Genomic DNA, 20880 nt, shown 5'->3' with positions numbered 1-20880 from the left:
ACACCATGCTATTTTCCTGTCAGTTCTTAAACAGTGTTTACAAAATCTTATGCATTATGTAACTTAAAACAGTTTCGTTGTGAAATCCTTTAACCTCTCAATATGTGTTTGTTTCAAATACTAAAGTAAAAACATAAATTAGTATCATAACTTTCTTAAGCAATACGTAAACTACAGAAGATTCCTCTGAAGAAGAGCTGGGTAGCTGTTAGATGCAAACAGCAGCAGTCTATCGGTGGCAAGATAGCAATATTCACAAATGAAGCTGAAAAGATGCTGATACATCCTTTTTGCCACAGGAGGGCAATATAAGTTTCACACAAACTCTTCAAATCTTGATGGCAAGCACAGTTTAACAATCACATAAGAACAAGTCTTTCTAAAAAACTCAATACAGATACCACTATAGTCAGTTATTATTCCCCCTTGAATTTATAGCTACTGAACTGTTTTTGTATAAAGGTCTTCATTATTGCCGGCCTACACAATTTTAGCAGTTTTCATATACATATGGTTTACTCCATTTATTTTTTTTTAAAAGAGGTTATATATAAAAACACATACAATATTATTCTGCACTGCATGAACAACGTGCAAGTAGCTAGAACGCCACTTTATAGCTATCCACAAGTATTCGTTCCCAACAAATAAAATAATCAAATTCAGGTTTTTAGATGTTTGTTCCTACAGTTTCTCTTACTCACTTTATGTTTTCTTTCTAAAGAGGTATGTTCCATAAACAGTACATGACACACAAAAGGCATATAAATGTACTGACCCCAAATGTATGCTTCCATTCTCCTCTCCCCAGTTCAATGAAATGTCACATTTGTGGGAGGCTGGATAACTCAATGGATGAGAAATGGGATACAGAGTATTTGCTGCTTCAAATCCAGCACAGGTCAGCAGTGATATTAGCTTGGACATTTGGGATATGCCTACACAGCCTGGGGCAACAAGCCTCCCAGCAAGGGTCAACAGACTTGGGTTTGTTGGGCTCACAAGAGCACTCTAAAAATAGCCGTGCAGTTAGTGAAGTCGTGGCTTGGGGTGAAGCTCAGCCTTCAAGACCGAAACCCTGCCTAGGCTTCAGGGCCCAAGCTCCAGCCCAAGCCACAACTTCAACGTGCAGTCAAAGTGGTTCACCCTCATCTCAAGCTGTTTTTAGACCAATAGCAAGAGCCCCACTAACCCAATGGATCCAGGCTGGGAGGCTTGCTACTGTTGGCTGCGTGGACATACCTTTGGTGGCTTTGGAAAAATGAGCTGGTGTCATGGTTCCTTCCCCACTCTGAACTCTAGGGTACAGATGTGGGGACCTGCATGAAAGACCCCCTAAGCTTATTCTTACCAGCTTAGGTTAAAAGCTGCCACCACCAAAATGTTACACAAAGAACAGGGGAAGCACCCACTTGGAAACGTCTGCCCTCCAAAATATCCCCCCAAGCCCTACACCCCCTTTCCTGGGGAAAGCTTGATAAAAATCCTCACCAATTTGCATAGGTGAACACAGACCCAAACCCTTGGATCTTAAGAACAATGAAAAAGCAATCAGGTTCTTAAAAGAAGAATTTTAATTAAAGAAAAAGGTAAGAGAATCACCTCTGTAAAATCAGGATGATAAATACCTTACAGGGTAATCAGATTCAAAACAGAGAATCCCTCTAGGCAAAACCTTAACTTACAAAAAGAGACAAAAACAGGAATATACATTCCATTCAGCACAGCTTATTTATCAGCCATTTAAACAAGAGGAAATCTAACACATTTCTAGCTAGATTGCTTACTAACTTTTTACAGAAGTTCTGAAGAGCATTCCTGATCTGTTCCCAGCAAAACGCATCACACAGACAGCCAGACCCTTTGTTCCCGCCCCCCCTCCAGCTTTGAAAGTAACTTCTCTCCTCATTGGTTATTTTGGTCAGGTGCCAGCGAGGTTATCTTAGCTTCTTAACCCTTTACAGGTGAAAGGGTTTTGCCTCTGGTCAGGAGGACTTTATAGTTCTGTACACAGAAAGATGGTTACCCTTCCCTTTATATTTATGACAGCTGGTAACAAAAGGGATCAGCTGCCTTTATAACTGTAACAACTCTTGGCCTCCTTGTTGACAGTCTCAGAGAACAGGGCAGCACAACACAACTGCAGAGCAGATGGCAGAAGAGAGGAGCAGGGCAGCGGGGCTGAGGGACTAAGGGGCAACAGCATCTTCTGTGCATGCTGCCAATGAGACAGTGCAAGTGAGACACTGACAGCACTCACAGTGCAAGTGAGACACTGACAGCGGGCGTGGCCAGCAGCAGCAGGGCAGCAAAATAGCCCAAAATACCGCAACCCACAGCTGCAAAAATAACCTGAAACTGTCAGTTAGAAAAAGCCCAACTGGGCTGGGAAACTACATACTTGGCAACCGGAGCAAGCTAAAAACTGTACAGAGATTATATTACCATCTCAACCTCTAGAGGTGGTCTCTCCAGAACAGGGTTGGGGGAGTCTGTGAGGATGATGTGGATAAACTTGTATTATTGTTGCCCATGCCTGTCCTGTGAGTAAATACAGGTATAAACTTCTAACATACCTGAAAACGTTGCCTAAGTAGAGATGAGAAAAATATATTACTAAGGGCTAGATTCTGCCTGCCTCCTACACAGGGGAGGACGACACAAGGATACTCCTCTCCAGCTCGTGCAGCCTACATAAAAGCTGATCAGAATGCCTGCCTGGGTTCAGGGATCTGAGACTGCTTCCTCCCTATTGTCTTTGGGGGAGCTGTAATATGGTGCCCCGGGGGGGGGGGGGGGGGGCGACACGACAGGAAATGAGACAGGGCCATGGCTATGCATGTTCAGCCTAACACTAACCGGAAGAGCTGGTCAGACAGGCAGAGGGCAGTAAGCTGCACCATACTACAACCTCCAGTGGAGTACCCTTGTCTGAGGGGCCAAATGAACCGCCAACGAACTCAGATAACACCACCGACAGAAGAGAGGGAAATAAAGCAATCCAAGATCAGGAGGTCTAAATCAGACTGACAGATGATGATGCTGACTGGGAACAAAGCCAGCCACACCCGATTTATAGCCAACAATTTTACAGGTTAGAGGATATTAAGGGGTGAACCCTGGAAAATAATATCACACTTCCATTGCTTTATTGCCTGACTGCTGAAAATACAGGCTATTTGATGCATATACCCTCTCTGCTTCCAAGCAGCAGAAGGGTACTATTTACGGAAGACTGGATCCAAAATACATATCCTTGCAAAACACAGGTGCTACTTTTTGGGATCAGTTATTTGTATTACCATAGCGCATTGACTTTCTTTCTAACCATTGACCTGTGCTTAGCACTTAAAATGAAGTATTCACTCAGCCAACCAATCATTTCCTTAAGCCTCTCTGGCAGCGGATCTCTGTCCCTGTTCCTATCTAATCTGGCATTTCCGTCAAATTCCACCACTCTCTAGAAGAGCACTAATGAAAATGTAGCAGGCCATTGGTCACTGGCATCCACCAAAATCTGACCCTGTGAGTGACATTCAAGAGTGGGCCTTGTGTGTTCTGCTATGGGTTTCTCCCTTAATGTCCTGATTAGCTCTACTTTCCTGTCCAGCATTCTCTGTTCCTTAAGCCTGACCTGATGGATCACAGTTTGCAGTGTTATGTTGTGGAGGGTGCCCAGATTTAGGATTCTGTGGTGTTTTCAGAGACGTAGCGTACAAACACCAGCTTCTTGTTTTTCTCCCATTTAAGAAGTGAAAACTCTCAATTTGTGTATAAAGAATGCAGAGCTATGAAGTTATTTCCTTTGCATTCTGAAATCTGTACAAAATTCTTGCATGGACTCAGGCCACACCAAAAAAAAAAAAATTATATATGCTACTAATATCTTTTCTCTCTCTCCCAAACCTAACTCCCCTTTGTCATGTGCATTTCAGATTCTGGACCTAGTTTAAAAGTGTGCCAAGCATTTTATTTGTCCTGTCCATCCTCCACGTGCCCTTGTTAGATTCTGGATGTTCATATCCTTGTGGGTGACTATGCCCATGTGTCTCCCTAGGTCACAACACACACTGGCTGCAATCTCATGTATCCCAGCTTTCTTTCAAAAAACCCTAAGGGCTGAATACATGTCCACGTACATAGGGGTAAACAAAGTATACAGAGAGGGCAATATCTTGGATAGATTTGTGGAAAGTTAAACCCCATCCACTTAGGCTTTCAAAGTGTATACCTCAACCCTCGGCAAACAAGTCAGTTTCATGATTCACTATCTCTCAGCTTTGAAAATTCCCCTGCACATAGAGATGTACTTCGAGATCAAGAATTGTATTTAATTAATATTGTTATTCTGATTCCATTTTCCTTCCCTCCCACTGACATCCTGTCTGCAATTTCTTGTTTCCTCCCATTGTCTCTACCTAGCTCAGTAAAACAAAAAGTTAGCCATCTGTTGTGCTATGAAACCACACTTACCATCTTCTCTTCATATTCTGGATCAATTTCTTTTTCAGGTCTAGATGCCTTGGGAGGAAGTTTGAGTTGAAATGGAGGATCATTTTTCTGAAATTCAAATTTTAAATATTTATTAATATCAATACAGTGAGCTACTGAAGCCAAATTGAAAAAAGCGTGCAAACTTCAAAAACAGTATCAGAATTCTTTGTTAAAAAAAAAAAATCAGATCACCCACATACCAAACAAAATGGAAAATAAGCACTGAAAGAAAATGTACCATCTCACCCTAATCGGAGCTGAAATCCGTGAAGAAATAGCCAATGAAGGGCAAATATGACCAAATAAAAACCTCAGATTAGCCTTATCACTTCCTATGTATGGCCTCACAAACAATCCCTCAGTTCATCCTGGGAGTGGGAGGTTTGTTTACCCATAGGAAAGGCCATGGCTTACAAAATTGTCAGCCTGTTCCTAAATATAAAATTCCTAACTATTTACATTTTTGGCAGCTGGATCCTGATCTCCTCCCCTACCCACCCAAAAGAACAATGCAAGGTCTGAGATAAAGGCTTAACTTCTCTCCACCACACACATCAAGAAACAGATTAAATTTCATAGATCCCCCTCCAAGGGACACACTCAGCCATATAAGGGAAAAAAGTCTGTAATTCAGGGCAAATTGTTTAAGACATGGTGATCGCAACGGCTCATTTTCATGCTTTACACAATTTGTAGATATTCACAAAAATACTGGACAATCTTTACATATACAAAACTTCTACTAACTTCAATGAGAGTTTTGCCTGAGTAAAGACTGCAGGTTTAGAAACTAGTATGGACTTTCAACCTATTATTCAGAAAGATACAAGAATTCTTATCTGGAAGGTTTTTTCCAATTGAATGTAATCGTTTTAAAAATATGTCTTTTGCTCCTGAAACATAAGGCTCACCTGCAAAAAAAAGTTTAAGTACTAGCCTTTTTGATATCTTAAAATTAGAAAAGGTGCTTTTGAAAGGGCGTGCATCATTTCAAATAATTGCTTTAAAAAAGACTTTTACAGAAGTTATCTAAGATATTCATACTTGATGCTCATTTCCCATATGTTGTACAGCTCTTAGCACAATGGAGTCCTGACCTGATTGGCCTTAAAGCACTACTGCAATATAAATATTAAAACAATATATCTGAAGATGTTAAAACAATATATCTGAAGATTTATTGTTTTTTTTTAAAAAGGCTGCCAAGGTGATACCAGCAATTACAGACCAGTAAGCCTAACTTCAGTACCTGACAAATTGGTTGAAAAAATACTAAGGGACAGAATTATCAGATGCATGGATGAACACGATTTGTTGGGGAAGAGTCAACACAGCTTTTGTAATAGGAAATCATGCCTCACCAATCTATTAGAGCTTTTGAGGGGGGTCAAAAACACGTGGACAAGGGTGATTCAGTGGCTTGGACTTTCAGAAAGCCTTGGACAAGGTCCCTTACCAAAGGCTCTTAAGCAAAGTAAGCTGTCAAGGGGTAAGAGGAAAGGTCCTTTCATGGATTGGTAACTGGTTAAAACATAGGAAACAAAGGATAGGACTAAATGGTCAGTTTTCAGAAAGGAAAGAGGTAAACAATGATGTCCTCCAAGAAACTGTACAGGGACCAGTGCTGTTCAACTTATTCTTAAATGATCTGGAAAAAGGGATAAACAGTGAGGTGGCAAAATTTCTAGAGGATACAAAACTAATCACTATAGTTAAGTCCAAAGCTGTCTGCGAAGAGTTACAAAGGGATCTCACAAAACCGGGGTGACTGGGCAACAAAATGGCAAATGAAATTCAATGTTGATAAATGCAGAGTAACGAATATTTGAAAACATAATCCCAACTATACAAACAATATGACGGGCTCTAAATTAGCCGTTCCACTCAAGAAAGATCTTGGACTCATTGTGAACAATTCTCTGAAAAACATCCACTCAATGTGCAGCAGCAGTCAAAAAAGCTAACAGAATGTTAGAAACCATTAGGAAAGGGATCGGTAATAGACAGACAATATCATAATGCTTCTATATCAGGGTGGGCAAACTACGGCCCACGGGCCACTTCCGGCCCACCAGGCCTTTTAATCCAGCCCTCGAGCTCCCGTGGGGGAGCAGGACCATAGGCTTGCCCGCTCCAGCGCTCCAGACTGGGAGCAGGGTCGAGGGCTTTCCGTGCGGCTCACAGAAGAGTGGCACGTCTCCCCTTGGCTCCGGCTCCTAGGCATAGGGGCAGCCGGGGTGGGAGGGGGGCTTAGCACGCTGCCCCGACCCCACAGCTCCCATTGACTGGGGACCGCGGCCAATGGGAGCTGCAGTGGTGGCAGATGGGGCAGTATGTAGAACCGCCTGGCCACACCTCCACGTAGGAGCTGGAGGGGGGACATGCCACTGCTTCCAGGAGCTGCTTGAGGTAAGCACCACCTAAAGCCTGCACCCCTGACCTCCTCCCACATCCCAACCCCCTGCCCCAGCCCTGATCCCACTCTCACCCTCCAAACCCCTTGATCCTATCCCGGAGCACCCTCCTGCACCCCAAACCCCTCATCCCCAGTCCCACCCCAGAGCCTGCACCCTCAGCCAGAGCCCTCCTCCGCCTCCCCCCCTTACCAGCACGGAGCCCCCTCCCACACCCTAACCCACAATTTCATGAGCATTCATGGCCCACCATACAATTTCCATACCCAGATGTGGCCCTCAGGCCACAAAAGTTTGCCCACCCCTGCTCTATATAAATCCATGGTAAACCCACATCTTGAATACTGAATGCATATCTGGTTGCCTTATCTCAAAAGATGATGTACTGGAATTGGGAAAGGTACAGAGAAGGGCAACAAAAATGATTCAGAGTATAGAACAGCTTCTGTATGAAGAGAGATTTAAAAGACTGGGACTTTTCAGCTTGGAAAAGTGATGACTGAGAGGGATATATGATAGAGGTCTATAAAAATCATGACTGGTGTGGAGAAAGTGAATAAGGAAATGTTATTTACTCCTTCACATAACACAGGAACTAGGGGTCACCCAATTAAATTAATAGGTAGCAGCTTTAAAACAAACAAAAGGAACTACTTCTTCACACAACACACAGTCAATCTGTGGAACTCTTTGCCAGGAGATGTTATGAAGGCCAAAACTGTAACAGGGCTCAAAAAAGAACTAGATAAGTTCATGGAGGATAGGTCCATTGGTATTAGCCAGGATGGGCAGGGATGCAACCCCATGCTCTTAGTGTCCCTAGCCTCCGTTTGCCAGAAGCTGGGAGTGGACAACAGGGGATGGTTCATTTTCTCTGAAGCACCTGTCATTGGCCACTGTCGGAAGACAGGTTACTGGGCTAGATGGACCACTGGTCAGATCTTGTATAGCCATTCTTATAGGTTCAGGTACTAAAACTAGACAAAATTATGCCAACATTTTAAAAAAACCTAAAACTTGTAAATGGAACCAATTTAATACTGAAATCTGAGAGATGAAACATTGAACTCAATGAGCCATTTTCACTTGCTTTTGAGGTAGCTTGGTAATTTATTCAGCTCTTGAAAAAGCTTAGCCAGCTAAACATGCCCACCTGTTTTTAGGGACACAAATCCGAGAATCATAATGTTTATGCTAGAGGATGTCTTTTTCAGTTTGGGCATGAATGTAGGACTGACTGCTCTGTCTTGCTTCATTATACTTGAGTTCAGTATCTCAGCTACAGTACTTAGGAGGGTATATTATTGTTTTACTAAATTTACAAAAAATCCCATGAATGCAGAATGCCATAAGTATGTGTAGAGTGTGGCTAAGGAAGAGTTTAAATGCCGCTTCATAAACTACTAACACTTGACTTCTGCGCTGCAGGGCCCAGATAAACGTGTTACAGAGAAGTAGCCTTAAATACTTATCTACCATAAAAGACCTAAGGTTTTCAGGGGGGCCGCCAAGCAGGGCCAGCACTGGATTCGCTGGGGCCCAGGGTAGAAAGCCAAAGCTCCACCACAAGGGGCTGAAGCCCAGGGCCCTGAGCCCCGCCATGCAGGGCTGAAGGTGCAGCCTGAGCAATGTGGCTTTGCAGGAGCCCATGTGGCATGGGGCCTCAAGCAACTGCTGTGCTTGCTTCCCCCAAACGTGGGCCCTGGCTTTTATATGCAGAAAACCAGTTTTTGTGGCACAGGTGGCCCGTGGAGTTTTTATAGCATGTTGGAAGGGGCCTCAGAAAGAAAAAGATAACTCAGTAGATAACTCAGTTGAACATCATAACAGCTCACTTAAGGAAAAGGAAATTAAAATAGAAATTATTATTATTAAAACACAAAGTGTAAATACAACATAACTCAATTCTACTTTGGTGAGAAGACCACTGTCAACACTAATACTGGACACAATCTTCTTGTTACAGAAGAAGAGTACTCCTTCTAACAGACAAAAGTGAAAATGACAGCATCAAATGTCAGATGCTTCCTGCAATTCTTCTAGGAACACATGAAATGGGAAATACAAGTGACTTATCTATCTACCTGCAGTGAGTAGGACACTTCTCCTGGAAAGGGAAGAATTCTGAAGAACTCAAGATCTTTGTTCGAAATAGCTTGTAGCCTTTATGGCTATAAAAGAGAACCGCACAAATGAAAACTAACGCAATATTGCCTTCCCAAATCTGAAGACAGATGGCTCCAGTACCTGCCTCTGCTGCTTCTCATAACTTTTCCACTAGGAGAGTGAAATTTGCCAAGCTCATTTCATTGTCCCTTTGGATCCTTATGAGCAACAGCGAAAGTAGGCTTCAAAACAAGAGCAAATTGTTGCAAATGTGACAGACAAGAAATAATGGGGAGAACATATAAGGAGTGTAATTTGGGAAACAAGTGCACAGCACATTATGCCTTCTAGAAGCTGATATGGAAGATAGAGAACCCAAGCAGACTCATGGGACAAGTACCTGCTAACATTCCAACACCCTTTCCCTCCCTGGAAGCTTAAAAGGGGACAGAGAGTGCTGTACCTCTCATAAGGACATTGCTCCTTGTTTGTGGAAGCCAATGGAGAGTGGAGGTGAGAATCACGTTTGTACTTACCTCTGGGTAACATTAAGAGTTATACAAGTTTGTATTTTGCTATTTTACTGGAATACAAGTAAAAATACTTCCTCTTATACCACCAAGCAAAAGCACATACCCTAATCAGTCACTTAAACACATAAGCTTATATTCTTAAGTATAGAATGTATTCTTACAGGTCTTCACAGAAACTTTTGTTGCGAAAGTAATGTAGATTACAGCTTTGATTTATTTTAAAAAAACCCCACAAACATTTCTATACCAGCAGAAGTCCTAATGTAGACACAATTATATCAGCAAACAAGTGCTGTTCATTCAGGGAACTGGTATAAGCTACAGCAGAAAAAGAATCCCAATACAAGCACCTTCTACACAGAGGGTTTGCTGTATAGCATAGCAGTAAACTTTGTCTCGTAGACTAGCCTTAGAGCAGTGGTTCTCAACCACTTGCGGCCCAATCAGCACACAGCTGCGGCCCATGTGCCATCCTCAGGGACCATTCAAGTAGTATATATATTGTGTGCATGCGGCCCGCGTAATACACAGAGAGCTGCATATGCAGGCTACAATGGTAAACAGGTTAAGAAACACTGCCTTAGAGAATATAATCAAAGCCTGTGTAGTTTTAGCATCCCATCACATGGAGGACTATCAAAGTATATAATAATTTTAACAGTATAGCTTGAGTAACCCCAGGGATCCAAAACATTTTCTCTGACAATCTCTGCTCACTAATTAAGCGAAGATGCTAACTTTAGGCTATGGGAAGGCATTCCAGCTAATGGGAAAGTGCAACGGTGCATCCTAAACTGAATCACTCACATGTCTGGCCACGCAATGGGTGGGAGTAAGAAGCACTGCTGCTTTTTTTGTTTTTTAGTCTTTCCTATGTTGAGCTTTTGTATGTACGTATGTAAAGAGCATCCAGCTAGGTAAAGATAAAAAAATCTATTCCAAGTAACTAATGAAAATTGTATCAAATTAATACAAGCATTTAACTGGCTGTTTACAACAAAGCATTAAAGTAACATAAGGTGTAAACAGCATAATGACAAACTACAAAAACACAGTTTATCATTATCTAGGATTACCTGGGATTTCCAGACACTAACATGTACCTGTGCATTGTATAATATCGCTTGTGCATCTGAATTGCAATTCGACCCTAGGGGGCACGTTGCTAAAGTGAAATCTATATGAGATGTAGCTTTGAATTTCTCAGCTATTCATGATTCCAGCTGAACTAGTACTATTAAATAGCAGCAACCAGCTTTCCTTTTGTTAGAAACGTGTGACCTTCTGATATATATACAATGCTAATACAATATTTAATCCACTTACTGGCATATGTCAACTTATCCTGTTCTGTCTAGACATTGTGTCAGGTTTTTTTTGCCAGTTGACAGATGGAAAACCTTATAGCACAAATTGTACCCTGTAGGTAATTCTTGCTCACAATTCTAACTCCTTTACTGTTCCTTAGTCTTAATGTTACTACACATTGCACAGTTCACAGACAAACTAAATACTACAACATCATGTTTTTTCACTTCTCTCCATCAGCCTAATTCTTTCACCCAATATATCCAGAGGTGAAATTTCATCATTTGGATCTAAATTCTGGTCACAATTAAATCAAAACAGCTACCATTCAGTGGAACAGAGATTTGGCCCTTCAGGGGTAATCCTAAAAGACTTTTGAAGGGATTCCTACTTATGACTAAACCTTGTTTTCCAGTGACACCTGAAGATGTCACTTTTGACATTCCTAACGATCTCTCAAGAGTCCTGGCTTAGTATCTCTTCAGAAAACTGAAGGGAAGAGGAGAGAGACAGCCACACATGCTCTCTGGAGCATCTTGCTTTGGATCATGGAAACAATTTAAACTGCACGTGCAGAAGAGAGCAGCTCTGAGTGGAAGAAATAACTGAAAAACCTGAAAGTACCATGACACCAGCAAACAAACTCCCACCAGTCAGATATTGTTATTATCACCCCTCCAAACAGCATTTAGCCATTGGCAATCCACCCCCTATCCCTAGCCAGATACATTAAGCAGTTAGCGAGAGTGGATTGAAGTATCATACACTTTTGAAGGGGAGTGGGAAGCGTATCCCAACAGCTCAGATCTCCCCTCATCCCTAGCACCAACTGTTTACACAAGCTTAGCTAAATGGCTCTGCATACAGGTAACCTGCTCCCCACCAGGTGGGGCCAGCTAGGTCCCTTCTCCCCCACACCTTGGTGTATCACTATCATTGAGCACCTCCAATTAAACCCAAAGGTGCAGTTCACTCTCCCAACCACAACCCACCCACACTACAAATGTCCAGCTTTTGGTTATGCCACACAGCACCCTAACTACCTGCTACTGCTCCCCTCCCGCATGGGCAAACAGGCCCCCTCCCCAACTGCAGCTCTTCGCCTGGCGTTAAAGCAGGGAGGGTAGTACCCCAGGGACTGGTAGTACCCAAGGAGAAGGCTGACAGAGAGGGGCTGTAAGGGTGCATGGATGGACTGTGCACAGGGGGAGACAGAAGGGACTGACGGGCTGTGTGCAGGGGTAACAGATGGGTTGGGTAGGAGGGTACAGAGGTGGGTGGCAGAGTGAGCAAATAGGCTGGAAGTATGGGTGGGCTGTAGGGGGTGGGTTATGGATAGGGCTGAAGGTACAGTGGGTGCAGATAGACTAGGGGTACAACCAGGGCTGGTAGTACAGTGGAGTATGGACAGGCTGGGGTGTAGATGCAGCTGCCAAGTTATAGATGGGCTGTGAACAGGGAGTCGATAGGGCTGGCAGTATTGGGGAGGTGGGTAGATGGGGGGTGGGGATATCTGGATGGAGCTGAGGATGCAGACACGCTGGGGGCACAGCCAGGGCTGCTGGCAGAGGGGGTGGGGGGGAACGGACAGATTGGTGTGTAGATAGGGCTGCTGGGTGGTAGATGGGCTGGAGACAGGCAATACCGGGGAGAAGGAGTGCAGACGGGTGGGGGATATTTGGATGGGGCTGAGGGATGCAGATGGGCTGGGGCACGGCTGGAGGCACAGGGGGGTACGGACAGGCTGGTGTGTAGATGGGCTGGGACAGGCAGTACCGGGAAGGAGGAGTGCAGACGGGTGGGGGATCTCTGGATGGGGCTGAGGGATGTAAATGGGCTGGGTATGGACAGGCAGGTGTGTAGATGGGCTGGGGACAGGCAGTACCAGGAAGGAGGAGTGCAGACGGGTGGGGGACCTCTGGATGGGGCTGAGGAATGCAGATGGGCTGGGGCATGGCCAGGGCTGAGGGTACGGACAGGCCGGTGTGTAGATGGTCTGGGACAGGCAGTACCGGGAAGGAGGAGTGCAGACGGGTGGGGGATCTCTGGATGGGGCTGAGGGATGTAGATGGGCTGGGGCATGGCCAGGGCTGGGGGCACAGGGGGGTACGGACAGGCTGGTGTGTAGATGGGCTGGGACAGGCAGTACCGGGAAGGAGGAGTGCAGACGGGTGGGGGATCTCTGGATGGGGCTGAGGGATGTAGATGGGCTGGGGCACGGCCAGGGCTGGAGGCACAGGGGGGTACGGACAGGCCAGTGTGTAGATGGGCTGGGACAGGCAGTACCGGGAAGGAGGAGTGCAGACAGGTGGGGGATCTCTGGATGGGGCTGAGGGATGCAGATGGGCTGGGGCACGGCCAGGGCTGAGGGTACAGACAGGCCGGTGTGTAGATGGGCTGGGACAGGCAGTACCAGGAAGGAGTTGTGCAGACGGATGGGGGATCTCTGGATGGGGCTGAGGGATGTAGATGGGCTGGAGCATGGCTAGGGCTGGGGGCACAGGGGGGTACGGACAGGCTGGTGTGTAGATGGGCTGGGACAGGCAGTACTGGGAAGGAGGAGTGCAGACGGGTGGGGGATCTCTGGATGGGGCTGAGGGATGTAAATGGGCTAGTGTATGGACAGGCAGGTGTGTAGATGGGCTGGGGACAGGCAGTACCAGGAAGGAGGAGTGCAGACGGGTGGGGGATCTCTGGATGGGGCTGAGGGATGCAGATGGGCTGGGGCACGGCCAGGGCTGAGGGTACGGACAGGCCGATGTGTAGATGGGCTGCGGACAGGCAGTACCGGGAAGGAGGAGTGCAGACGGGTGGGGGATCTCTGGATGGGGCTGAGGGATGTAGATGGGCTGGAGCATGGCCAGGCCTGGGGGCACAGTGGGGTACGGACAGGCCGGTGTGTAGATGGGCTGGGACAGGCAGTACCGGGAAGGAGGAGTGCAGACGGGTGGGGGATATTTGGATGGGGCTGAGGGATGCAGATGGGCTGGGACATGGCCAGGGCTGGGGACACAGGGGGGTACGGACAGGCCGGCGTGTAGATGGGCTGGGACAGGCAGTACCGGGAAGGAGGAGTGCAGACGGGTGGGGGATATTTGGATGGGGCTGAGGGATGTAGATGGGCTGGGGCATGGCCAGGGCTGGAGGCACAGGGGGGTACGGACAGGCCGGTGTGTAGATGGGCTGGGATAGGCAGTACCGGGAAGGAGGAGTGCAGACGGGTGGGGGATATTTGGATGGGGCTGAGGGATGCAGATGGGCTGGGGCATGGCCAGGGCTGGAGGCACAGGGGGGTACGGACAGGCCGGCGTGTGGATGGGCTGGGACAGGCAGTACCGGGAAGGAGGAGTGCAGACGGGTGGGGGATCTCTGGATGGGGCTGAGGGATGCAGATGGGCTGGGGCACGGCCAGGGCTGGAGGCACAGGGGGGTATGGACAGGCCGGTGTGTAGATGGGCTGGGACAGGCAGTACCGGAAGGAGGTGTGCAGACGGGTGGGGGATCTCTGGATGGGGCTAAGGGATGCAGATGGGCTGGGGCATGGCCAGGGCTGAGGGTACGGACAGGCCGGTGTGTAGATGGGCTGGGACAGGCAGTACCGGGAAGGAGGAGTGCAGACGAGTGGGGGATCTCTGGATGGGGCTGAGGGATGTAGATGGGCTGGAGCATGGCTAGGGCTGGGGGCACAGGGGGGTACGGACAGGCTGGTGTGTAGATGGGCTGGGACAGGCAGTACTGGGAAGGAGGAGTGCAGACGGGTGGGGGATCTCTGGATGGGGCTGAGGGATGTAAATGGGCTAGTGTATGGACAGGCAGGTGTGTAGATGGGCTGGGGACAGGCAGTACCAGGAAGGAGGAGTGCAGACGGGTGGGGGATCTCTGGATGGGGCTGAGGGATGCAGATGGGCTGGGGCACGGCCAGGGCTGAGGGTACGGACAGGCCGATGTGTAGATGGGCTGGGGACAGGCAGTACCGGGAAGGAGGAGTGCAGACGGGTGGGGGATCTCTGGATGGGGCTGAGGGATGTAGATGGGCTGGAGCATGGCCAGGCCTGGGGGCACAGTGGGGTACGGACAGGCCGGTGTGTAGATGGGCTGGGACAGGCAGTACCGGGAAGGAGGAGTGCAGACGGGTGGGGGATATTTGGATGGGGCTGAGGGATGCAGATGGGCTGGGACATGGCCAGGGCTGGGGACACAGGGGGGTATGGACAGGCCGGTGTGTAGATGGGCTGGGACAGGCAGTACCGGGAAGGAGGTGTGCAGACGGGTGGGGGATCTCTGGATGGGGCTGAGGGATGCAGATGGGCTGGGGCATAGCCAGGGCTGGAGGCACAGGGGGGTACGGACAGGCCGGTGTGTAGATGGGCTGGGACAGGCAGTACCGGGAAGGAGGAGTGCAGACAGATGGGGGATCTCTGGATGGGGCTGAGGGATGTACATGGGCTGGGGCACAGCCAGGGCTGGGGACACAGGGGGGTATGGACAGGCCGGTGTGTAGATGGGCTGGGACAGGCAGTACCGGGAAGGAGGAGTGCAGACGGGTGGGGGATCTCTGGATGGGGCTGAGGGATGCAGATGGGCTGGGGCATGGCCAGGGCTGGAGGCACAGGGGGGTACGGACAGGCCGGTGTGTAGATGGGCTGGGATAGGCAGTACCGGGAAGGAGGAGTGCAGACGGGTGGGGGATCTCTGGATGGGGCTGAGGGATGCAGATGGGCTGGGGCATGGCCAGGGCTGGAGGCACAGGGGGGTACGGACAGGCCGGTGTGTGGATGGGCTGGGACAGGCAGTACCGGGAAGGAGGAGTGCAGACGGGTGGGGGATCTCTGGATGGGGCTGAGGGATGCAGATGGGCTGGGGCATGGCCAGGGCTGGAGGCACAGGGGGGTATGGACAGGCCGGTGTGTAGATGGGCTGGGACAGGCAGTACCGGGAAGGAGGTGTGCAGACGGATGGGGGATCTCTGGATGGGGCTGAGGGATGCAGATGGGCTGGGGCATGGCCAGGGCTGGAGGCACAGGGGGGTACGGACAGGCTGGTGTGTAGATGGGCTGGGACAGGCAGTACTGGGAAGGAGGAGTGCAGACGGGTGGGGGATCTCTGGATGGGGCTGAGGGATGTAAATGGGCTAGTGTATGGACAGGCAGGTGTGTAGATGGGCTGGGGACAGGCAGTACCAGGAAGGAGGAGTGCAGACGGGTGGGGGATCTCTGGATGGGGCTGAGGGATGCAGATGGGCTGGGGCACGGCCAGGGCTGAGGGTACGGACAGGCCGATGTGTAGATGGGCTGCGGACAGGCAGTACCGGGAAGGAGGAGTGCAGACGGGTGGGGGATCTCTGGATGGGGCTGAGGGATGTAGATGGGCTGGAGCATGGCCAGGCCTGGGGGCACAGTGGGGTACGGACAGGCCGGTGTGTAGATGGGCTGGGACAGGCAGTACCGGGAAGGAGGAGTGCAGACGGGTGGGGGATATTTGGATGGGGCTGAGGGATGCAGATGGGCTGGGACATGGCCAGGGCTGGGGACACAGGGGGGTATGGACAGGCCGGTGTGTAGATGGGCTGGGACAGGCAGTACCGGGAAGGAGGAGTGCAGACGGGTGGGGGATCTCTGGATGGGGCTGAGGGATGCAGATGGGCTGGGGCATAGCCAGGGCTGGAGGCACAGGGGGGTACGGACAGGCCGGTGTGTGGATGGGCTGGGACAGGCAGTACCGGGAAGGAGGAGTGCAGACGGGTGGGGGATCTCTGGATGGGGCTGAGGGATGCAGATGGGCTGGGGCATGGCCAGGGCTGGAGGCACAGGGGGGTACGGACAGGCCGGTGTGTAGATGGGCTGGGACAGGCAGTACCGGGAAGGAGGTGTGCAGACGGATGGGGGATCTCTGGATGGGGCTGAGGGATGCAGATGGGCTGGGGCATGGCCAGGGCTGGAGGCACAGGGGGGTACGGACAGGCTGGTGTGTAGATGGGCTGGGACAGGCAGTACTGGGAAGGAGGAGTGCAGACGGGTGGGGGATCTCTGGATGGGGCTGAGGGATGTAAATGGGCTAGTGTATGGACAGGCAGGTGTGTAGATGGGCTGGGGACAGGCAGTACCAGGAAGGAGGAGTGCAGACGGGTGGGGGATCTCTGGATGGGGCTGAGGGATGCAGATGGGCTGGGGCACGGCCAGGGCTGAGGGTACGGACAGGCCGATGTGTAGATGGGCTGCGGACAGGCAGTACCGGGAAGGAGGAGTGCAGACGGGTGGGGGATCTCTGGATGGGGCTGAGGGATGTAGATGGGCTGGAGCATGGCCAGGCCTGGGGGCACAGTGGGGTACGGACAGGCCGGTGTGTAGATGGGCTGGGACAGGCAGTACCGGGAAGGAGGAGTGCAGACGGGTGGGGGATATTTGGATGGGGCTGAGGGATGCAGATGGGCTGGGACATGGCCAGGGCTGGGGACACAGGGGGGTATGGACAGGCCGGTGTGTAGATGGGCTGGGACAGGCAGTACCGGGAAGGAGGAGTGCAGACGGGTGGGGGATCTCTGGATGGGGCTGAGGGATGCAGATGGGCTGGGGCATAGCCAGGGCTGGAGGCACAGGGGGGTACGGACAGGCCGGTGTGTAGATGGGCTGGGACAGGCAGTACCGGGAAGGAGGAGTGCAGACGGGTGGGGGATCTCTGGATGGGGCTGAGGGATGCAGATGGGCTGGGGCCTGGCCAGGGCTGGAGGCACAGGGGGGTATGGACAGGCCGGCGTGTAGATGGGCTGGGACAGGCAGTACCGGAAGGAGGTGTGCAGACGGGTGGGGGATCTCTGGATGGGGCTAAGGGATGCAGATGGGCTGGGGCATGGCCAGGGCTGAGGGTACGGACAGGCCGGTGTGTAGATGGGCTGGGACAGGCAGTACCGGGAAGGAGGAGTGCAGACGGATGGGGGATCTCTGGATGGGGCTGAGGGATGCAGATGGGCTGGGGCATGGCCAGGGCTGGAGGCACAGGGGGGTACGGACAGGCCGGCGTGTAGATGGGCTGGGACAGGCAGTACCGGAAGGAGGAGTGCAGACGGGTGGGGGATATTTGGATGGGGCTGAGGGATGCAGATGGGCTGGGGCACGGCCAGGGCTGGAGGCACAGGGGGGTATGGACAGGCCGGCGTGTAGATGGGCTGGGACAGGCAGTACCGGGAAGGAGGAGTGCAGACGGGTGGGGGATCTCTGGATGGGGCTAAGGGATGCAGATGGGCTGGGGCATGGCCAGGGCTGAGGGTACGGACAGGCCGGTGTGTAGATGGGCTGGGACAGGCAGTACCGCGAAGGAGGTGTGCAGACGGGTGGGGGATCTCTGGATGGGGCTGAGGGATGCAGATGGGCTTGGGCACGGCCGGGGGAAGGGCAGCTAGATCTGGAGATGGACTCGGGTTACAGGGAGGCTGGGGTGGGCGGAGGGGGCCCAAGGGGTCTGTGGCCGGGCGGGTGGGGGGAGAGAGGGGCCGGGGGCAGACAGGGCTGGGGACTGTAGCCGGGCGGGACAGGGGGCTGTAGCAGCCGGGCCGGGTACCGGCATGGGGTGGGGCTGGCAGCGGAGCAGGGCTCCGGCGCCCCCTCCCCGAGGACTCTGACACCCGCGCCCCCGGCGGTACCTCCTCGGCGCCCGGCTCCCGCGAGGAGGCAGCGGAGGTGGAGGGCTCCTCGCCGTCCGAGCTGGCGGGGCCGGGGTCCATCTTGCGTCGGAACCGGCTCGGGGTCGGGGGGGGGGCCCGCCGCCCCCAAAACACCGCACGGCCCCGCCCCCTTCTCCCGCTCCCAGCCGAGCTCGCGAGATTTCCGAGATAGCGGCTCCGCGAGAGCGGCGCAGAGCCCGGGAAAGGGAATCCGGCTAATCGGCTCCTACTGGGCATGCGCGGCCGCGCTCAGCGTGCATCGTGACGCTCGCTGAACCCGCTGCCCTCACCTGCGGCGGGGAGCGAACGGGAGCAGAAGGGTCGAAATACAGCGAACGGGGGAGGAGGACGAGGGGCAAAAGCCGGCGGAGAACAGGGCAGAACCGAGCCCGGGCCTGGGCAGCGGGAGGAGCAGGTCCCGCTCGCCCGCCCTGGCCTTTCTGGAAAGGAGGGGGGGGAAGCTGTTGTGTCCCAGCCAAAGAACAACGTCGCCCCAGCTTTGACGACACGCTCGAGCAGGGGCGTCCTTTCAGACCGGGCGCGGGGGGGCGTTCTGGTGTCTGGGATGGGCCGCCTCCTGGCGAGTCACCCAGTGTGGGGCCAGCGGTAACGCTCCGCCGCGATCTCGCCCCGCGCATGCGCCCTCCCCCCTCACCTCAGCTGGGCGTGGCGTGCGGGCCGCCCTTCCCCGCGGCGTGACCCGAGCCGGCTCCTGCCTAGCAACGCGCCAGCGGAGCCGCCTGCTGCGGGAAGCGGGGCGGGGACGGCGTCGGGGCCGGAGGGCCTGTAGGCCTCCGAGCAGGTTCCCCTGCCGAACCTGAAAGAGAAGCGGGGCGCCTCTGTCTCTCCCTTCACTTGCCAGGAGCGTGAGGGTGACCAGGCGTCTCGGTCAAATCAGGACTGTCCCGCTTTTCAGTTCTTTGTCCCGCGTCCCCAGCGATGCACGGTCAGGACGCCCTTTGCCCCCATACTGCGGCTTTGGCCGCTCCGGCCGCTTTTTCTTTCTTTGCTTCCCCCTTGCGTCCTGCTATTTTGCCCGTTTCCTCTGGTCACCCTAATTAGCATAGATCTGGCAAAGTGGATCTCTCCTCCCCTTGTAGGGCCTGATCTGTTCCCCCTTACTCTGTTAGCTCAAGTGGGAGAGATCTGAAGAACTGAACCCTGTTGCTAACCCACCTTGAGTGTTTGTTCCACACCCTAGAATTTCTGTATATCATTTATTTTGGAAATAACATTAAAAAACCTACACTAAAGGAATGTTAAGGCTGCAAAGTTAAGCACTGAGAAGTTAGGAACTGCTAGATTTAAGGTTGCCTATGCAACCTTAATACAGCTCTTTTGGATATGCATTAGGATACAGCCTTTCGTTATTAAATGATCACATTATTTTTCCATAAAGAAAAGGAGTACTTGTGGCACCTTAGAGACTAACCAATTTATTTGAGCATAACCTTTCGTGAGCTACAGCTCACTTAGCTTATGCTCAAATAAATTGGTTAGTCTCTAAGGTGCCACAAGTACTCCTTTTCTTTTTTCGAATACAGATTAACACGGCTGTTACTCTGAAACCTATTTTTCCATAGGATCCCAGCCTTCTTAAGCGCACAGAATAAATAGTGCTCAAGGAATTAACTGCGGCTCTATAGTGAAAGAGGCTATCTTTTTTTTTTTTTTTTTGCTGATACAGACTAAATGGCTACCACTGAAACCTGTTATCTGTAAAACTCCTACCTTACCTGTTGCAGAAGCTGGAAGGTTGTAGTGAATAACACAAGGGTTTCTGGAAGGAAAAAGGATGGTATTATGATTGAGGCAGTTGGATGAGACCCTACATTCTCATCCTGTCTCTGCCACAGAGTATGTGATGCTGGGGAAGTTACCTAAACCAGAATGTTCACAGTTGGTCAGCAGTTACCTGTGCTCACTTTCTGGGTGCCCAGTGGAAGACACCTGGAGCCAGATATGTGGAAGTGCTGAGTGTTTACAGCCACAACTGAAATTGATTGGAGCTGTATTTTTAATATAGAAAATGCAATAAAAATGCTAAGTATTCTGAAAAATTGTGCCATACATGTCTGAAGTTGGGCCCCCCAAATTAGTGGACACTTTTGATAATTTTGGCCTTATTTGTAAATTAAAAGGCCAGATAGGACCATTGTGATCACCAACTGTGTAACATAAGCCATTGGACTTACCTAAATTGATTCTTGTCTGAAATAGAGTATATCTTGTTACACCTTTGACAGCAATACTGAAGAGCCGTCTATTACCAAATTTCCCCATGTAGGTATTTCTGGACTGTGATCAAGTCATCCCTTCCCTTCTCTTTGATAAACAAATCCTGAGTCTCTCTTGATAAGGCATAAAG

At 50.7% G+C, this 20880-nt stretch overlaps 1 protein-coding gene across 3 annotated transcripts in view; it reads right to left on the bottom strand.

Moving 5' to 3' along the window:
* Positions 1–18664, bottom strand: part of SMARCA1 (SNF2 related chromatin remodeling ATPase 1) — a 74652-nt gene extending 55988 nt beyond the window's left edge. The window contains exons 1-2 of one of the 3 annotated variants that reach the window (XR_013347058.1): positions 18492–18661; positions 4474–4560 (exon numbers count right to left, since the gene is read on the bottom strand). Coding sequence is in view for 2 of the 3 variants with exons in the window: in XM_077825813.1 (XP_077681939.1) it covers positions 4474–4560; positions 18492–18572 (168 nt within the window). In the remaining variant the exon portion in view is untranslated. Of the gene's footprint in view, positions 1–4473; positions 4561–18491 lie in introns of all 3 variants that reach the window. The other 2 variants (XM_077825813.1, XM_077825812.1) reach the window with 2 other exon arrangements.
* Between the last annotated feature and the right edge of the window lie 2216 nt (positions 18665–20880).

Source organism: Eretmochelys imbricata, chromosome 9 (genome assembly GCF_965152235.1).
Source record: "Eretmochelys imbricata isolate rEreImb1 chromosome 9, rEreImb1.hap1, whole genome shotgun sequence".
NCBI lineage: Eukaryota > Metazoa > Chordata > Testudines > Cheloniidae > Eretmochelys > Eretmochelys imbricata.
The sequence above is the reverse complement of the archived record's forward strand: the minus strand, read 5'-3'. Positions and strand labels throughout refer to the sequence as shown.